The sequence below is a fragment of the Cyprinodon tularosa genome, unplaced genomic scaffold (assembly GCF_016077235.1).
Source record: "Cyprinodon tularosa strain WSP-4 unplaced genomic scaffold, ASM1607723v1 ctg403, whole genome shotgun sequence".
Taxonomy (NCBI): Eukaryota; Metazoa; Chordata; class Actinopteri; order Cyprinodontiformes; family Cyprinodontidae; genus Cyprinodon; species Cyprinodon tularosa.
In genome coordinates, this window is record NW_024039123.1 from 509,305 (window position 1) to 515,493 (window position 6,189).

At 38.6% G+C, this 6,189-nt stretch overlaps 1 protein-coding gene across 1 annotated transcript; it reads left to right on the forward strand.

Annotated features, from left to right (window-relative positions):
- The first annotated feature begins 1,536 nt into the window (after positions 1 to 1,536).
- p2ry1 (purinergic receptor P2Y1) lies at positions 1,537 to 4,194 on the forward strand. The gene is made up of 2 exons (XM_038298246.1): positions 1,537 to 1,830; positions 1,960 to 4,194. Exon 2 carries the CDS (start codon positions 1,983 to 1,985, stop codon positions 3,030 to 3,032), a length of 1,050 nt encoding a protein of 349 aa, XP_038154174.1. The 5' UTR covers positions 1,537 to 1,830; positions 1,960 to 1,982; the 3' UTR covers positions 3,033 to 4,194.
- Positions 4,195 to 6,189: the final 1,995 nt, after the last annotated feature.

Sequence of the window (6,189 nt, forward strand, 5' to 3'; positions counted from 1 at the left end):
ATTGTTTGGTGATGTGGCAAAAAGTGATATAGTTCCAGAGTTAAGAAGGCTTTTACAGTGCACTGTATAAACTATTATTGAAAGATTAAATCTGAATATAATCTTAGCATTTTTTTTATCTATTTATGTATTTAATTCTTTCTTTTTATTTATATCAGATGGCTTTTATTTTTTGTTTTTGTTCAATTAAAGGGTTCATTTGTTTTTACATAAAGGTAGTAAATATTTCATCAAACTATATGCTGATGGACCATTTCACAACCCCACATAAATGCAAAATCTCCTGGCTGTCTCTACATTCGAGTCTTCCAGCTCTCTTGGCTCACTCTACCTTTCACTATTTAAGATGCTTCACCATAACAGTGTATTCAGACTCCTTTACTATTCTTCATTACCCTCTGTCTGTGGACTGCTAGTGCCAGGGTCGCTTTGTCCTTGGCTGGTCCACACAGAGTCCAAGTTTTCTACTTTAGCTTTTGTGAGGCATTTGATGACAATCTTGGCGTGGAAGAGAGGAATATAATGGATCTATTATTTTGTTCTATTGACGGTGCTTTTTTTCTCATTGTAATGAAAGTCTGTTATTAAGTGCAAAAATAAGGATTTGAAGTTTCCAGTCCAATGGGGAGTTTTTTCATAAGCGCAATACTACACCTGCCATGACCAATTTCAATGGTGTTGTACCAACCCCAAAAGACAATCACACATTTTTTTAAAGCTATATAAGGATAATTTGGGCTTTTTCGTCTACGGAAATAAATTGTGTTAAAATGGGGCTTATTCTTAAATAATAAGTTGAAAGTCAGGTATAGGCGCATTGGAAAAAAACACAAGATAAATAGAAATTAGTAGACCATCTGGATATTTTAACCTTTTACTTTCCAAATAGAATGTCATTTCTCACTGCTCCAGGAATCTCTGATCATTTCTATTTAAGCTTTGAAATAAATAGACAGTTTTTTGTCTAATTCAAAAGGAAAATCTTGCTAAAAGATCTGATTTGCCACAGGTATGCAAACTAGGCAGACAGACAGACAGACAGACAGACAGACAGACAGACAGACAGACAGACAGACAGACAGACAGACAGACAGACAGACAGACAGACAGACAGACAGACAGACAGATAGATAGATAGATAGATAGATAGACTGTTTCACAGGTGGAAGGTGGAGGCTTGCACATTGTGCCATTCAAGTAAACAAGCCTCTGCTTTAATTGATTATTAACAACACAAAACGATAATCCCGCTTCAAAGTCATTTCATGTTTTGACTTTAACACAAACAATATCAGGCAGATCAGATGCAAGAGTCGAGATCACAAGGGTAACAGAAGAGCAAAGGCGCAATTGGTCATGGGAAGCTGAATTTCATGAGTGAGCGCACCTCCCCTCTCTTTTTATTTCCTTTTCCTCACTCCTGTCTTTTCACTGAGGAACAAACAGCCTCTGCTCGCTCTCTCTCTCTCTCTCTCTCTCTCTCTCTCTCTCTCTCTCTCTCTCTCCCTCTCTCCTCCCCCCTCTCTCTTTACGGAGGCAGTTTGCAATTCCTGCTCTTCATGCCAGAGCCTGCAGCTGTCTCGGTTGCGTCCCACCACCGCGGGTGTGGGGAAGCTTCGTAACGAATGGAGGAACAGGCGGCAGACTTTATTTTTCTTTCCCAGTACATATCCAGAGGATTTTGCAACTTTTATAACTATTCCCTGCATTGTATGGAGACTCAATGAAAGTATTTGGCAGCTTAGACACACTGTCTGTGTTTTGTCTGATAATTTTTTTTTTTGCAACTGAGAAAGATATAGGAATGTGGAATTCAAGTATCTCTCAACGGTAAGTGCCTTATATCTTAGCACAGATAAATTTAAGGCAAAATGTATTATTATTACCAAAGCCTTGTTGAAAACTGAATACAATCTATAAGATTAAATACAAAGTGTTTCCTCTATTTTTGCTTGATAGGATGAGCTTCTGCCCCTGAAATCATGACCACGTACATGAACCTGACCTCTCTGTTGAATGAAACCTCCCAAAAAGGATGCAACCTCACCAAGACAGGTTTCCAGTTCTACTACCTGCCCACTGTTTACATCATGGTTTTCCTCGCTGGGCTGGTGGGCAACAGCCTGGCTATCTGGATGTTTGTGTGTCACATGAGACCCTGGAGCAGTATCTCTGTCTACATGTTCAACCTAGCCCTGGCTGACTTTTGCTATGTCCTCTCTTTGCCTTTCCTCATCTTTTACTACTTCAACAAAACTAACTGGATATTCGGGGATTTATTGTGCCGGCTGCAGCGTTTTATTTTCCATGTGAACCTCTATGGAAGTATTCTGTTTCTCACCTGCATCAGTGTTCACAGGTACACCGGTGTGGTGCACCCGCTCAAATCTCTAGGCAGATTAAAGAAGAAAAATGCTGTCATTACCAGCGCCTTGGTGTGGTTGATAGTTGTCATAAGCATGTCACCAATTCTTTATTATTCCAGGACAGGTTTGAAGGGTAATAAAACCACTTGCTATGACACAACCGTTAACAAGGAGCTACCAGGTTACTTCATTTATAGCATGACTTTGACTGTCTTCGGCTTCTGCATCCCATTTATCATCATATTTTGCTGCTACGGCATGATTGTCAAGGCTTTGATCTACAACGACATGAACAATGCTCCCCTGCGGCAGAAATCTATCCACTTGGTCATCATTGTGCTTGCAGTCTTTGCTGTCTCATATCTACCCTTTCACGTCATGAAAAACCTCAACATGCGGGCCAGGCTGTACTTCCAGAGCCCCGACATGTGTGAATTCAACAACCGAGTCTACGCCACATACCAGGTAACGCGGGGTCTTGCCAGCCTCAACAGCTGTGTGGATCCTGTCCTTTACCTCCTGGCTGGAGATACATTCAGGAGAAGGCTGTCACGGGCTACCAAGAAAACCTCCAGAAGGGGGGATACTGTCCTTCAGTCAAAGAGTGAAGAAACTGCTCTTAACAGCCTAGCTGAGTATGTAGACAATGGGAACCGGAGGCACTAACTGTCCTGTTAGCTCCTGACACAGAGAGCTGGAGTAACGAAATGCACTGCGTAGACTAAAGATTATGAGAAACTGATTAGATGAATGGTTTGTAGGGATGTTGGATCACTGCTCCGTTATAGTCTGTGTTGACCAATGCTTGTCAACATTGATAAGCTATCGTACTGTACTGTATTGTATTGTATTGTAATCTGAATATTAGAGCCATCACTCTTCTTTTTTAATCAAGTAGTTTAGATTGCTTGCAGTTCGGTCTAAAAAAAGCAACAAGAAGGGCCTGACTAAGGACAAGGGATTGTCGGGCAGGCAACAACCTTTTGTTGGTCAACTTCCTCATGTATATGGTGTAGTGAGAATGCATCTTATTAGGCCAAAAGCTGATATTTAATCAATTCCTATTTAGCAAGTGAGAGATTATGTCTGATGAGATTTGGGATTGGGATGGCTTTTAGAAGTAAAAGTGAATGCACTGAGCCCTTTGTTGCTGAAAAGATGTGTGCCACAGACATTGTTATACACTGTGAGTAGAATATATCAGCTCTGCCTATTAATCTTATTTTTTTTCCTCCATCTATTGGTTTTGTAAGGGTAGAATGTGGTTAAATTTGAGGTCAAAGTGTCCGTAGGATCTTTTCACCAATGTTTTCCATTTGAACCATGTCATCATAAAATAAGGGTGATATCTGCAGTATTTTTGTATATCTGATGTGATAGTAGTTTTTCCAATTGTACTGTACAGGATGTTGTGACTGTTAAGTTTTCTTCATCCTATTTTTATTTATTTTGCTAATTTTGAGTATAATGTGCATGTGTCCAGTATGAACCAGTGACAGTGAAAAAGTGACTCATACCAACAAGTTATAACTACCCTTGTATTCATTGCAACATAGAAAATATTACTCATTAGGCCTCGCTTGCTTTGGAGCTTCACCAACATGTTAAAGATCTGTTTGTATGAGATACCTCAAGTGAATAGTGCACTGTGTTCGCTTTTAGCACATATTAATTTTTTTTTTATTTGTTTTAAATCTGTTGTAAGCTTTCCAAAAAAATCTTTCTTAAAATTTCTTTACATTTTGTGTAGATGTTCAAAGCCTACTAATTCCTGTGTTATAGCCCGTCTTCAGTATAAAAAAAGGAAGTAAATCTGCTGTGCAAGAAATGTTTGGTTTGATGCATTTTTGTTAATTTTATCATCTGAAGCCAAGTGTTTTACACTAGGATACAAGTACCACTTTTTTCGTACTTAAGTAGGCTTTAGTGGGGTTTTTGTTTGCTGACATTAACCAGGAATAAGCCAGGATGAGTTTCAGATAGTATAAAAAGCTTGAGTAAGTTACACCATTGTGATGTGTTCCCTATTGTATTAAGGAAACACTTTCCAAAAGGGAATTTGCATGATTTAGTTGATATAAATACAGCTATAGCTTGAGCTATGTGATACAATTATTCGAGTTATGTTATTGATTATGTAATTTGCTAAAATAATTTAATAGTTGGATTAATGATATGCTAAAGTATAACTACCAACATCCAATTAAGTGGTTATCATGTGTTTTGTTCAGATTATTCCTCCTCCTTTGTCAGTGCCTTCTCAAAAGCATATAACAGTAAAATAATCTTTTATTATCTATTTAACTGGAGATATGATCTTACCTTATCCAGCCATCTGTTGAGTACTTAAAGAAATTGTTGCTCAAAGTTTTTAAATTGTTTATTTTAAAGCATTTCATTGATAAGAATGATTGATTATGCTCCTTTAGTTTCTTTTACTGGACTGCTCATATTTAAGACTAGAAATTTCCCAAACATTCCAATTTGTCTCAGTGTAAGCAAGGGAAAAATCCAAGTTCCTTGTGTCCACCAGCTGGCCAGCCATTTACAGCTAAAGAGTCAGAGACAAAGCTGTGTTGCATCTGCAGCTAGTGAAAACTCCCGGGATGTTCATGGACCCTCATTCAAGGGCCTTTAAACTGCAGAATCTTTATGAGAATAAACTTTACAATTTTAGTGATTGTTACTTTTAAAACCTGGTGCAGTGTGTCTTGGTATTAGTCAGCATTTAAAAGCAAATTAGCAGGGGAAGAAAACAGTTGTTAAAGCACATATATCTTTATTTCAATAAGAAATTACAAACTGTTTATGAGCAGTGGAGAAGAGTACAAGACCTCACCTTGGCAAACAACACTGGACAAAGACACAACTACAGCTAACAGATATTTATCTCTTTACTCAAAATGCAGTTTTGGCAATGACAGTAAACACAAGCTTAGGGATGTTAAGGTGAAAATCATGGCAAAATGCTGTGTCATGACGAGCTTATTTCTGTTATCGAAGTTAACTTTTTAATACACAGTACTTTGTACTTAAACTTGCACTTGCTATATTTTGCACATATAGCAGGGGAAGTCCCAGTGTCTGGGGAGAAGTTCCTCTCCCCATACACCTTCTCCTGCTCCTCTAGGGGACGTCAGTGGTGTTCCAAGGCCAGCCGAGGAACATATTCCGTCTACCATGTCCTCGGCCTCCTCCTGGTGGGACATGCCTGGAATGAATCCTGAGAAGGTATCCAGGATCTCCTGGAGAACCAAGATCCTAACCTTATGTCCAAGGGAAAGGCCCACCGCTGTGTGAAATAACCTTATATCAGCTCCTTTTATCCAGTATCTCTATTCTTTTGGTCATGACCCAGATTTCACGACCATAGGTTTAGGAATATAGACTGACCAGTAAAAACCCAAACACAACCCAGACCTCTGTCAATCTCTTGCTCTATTTTCCTCTTATTCATGAATAGGACCCTAAGATACTTAAACTCCACTTGAAGCAGAAAATTGCCTCTGACCTGAGGAGGGCAAGCCACCCTTCTCCAGTCAAAAACCTGGACTTGGAAGACGGTGAACTTCATTCTTTGTGTTGTTTTGTATTAATACATTTCAGAAACATGTTTGCGAACATACTATTAATTATATATTGATGTAAAAGAAATTACTTTAATGAAACACAAGGTGCTAATTAGTGCATATTAAGGTATACTAGTATTTTAGTACTGCAGCAATCAGAACCTTTTGAACATTCAACAGCCATATTGGCTTTTTCTTCATCCTCAGAGAAAATCCTGTAGAGATGTTCAACTTGGAACTTAAAAATGAAAAGC

Excerpts from the sequence above, each read along its gene's own strand:
- p2ry1 (XM_038298246.1), top strand. The coding sequence starts at position 1,983 with ATGACCACGTACATGAACCTGACCTCTCTGTTGAATGAAACCTCCCAA.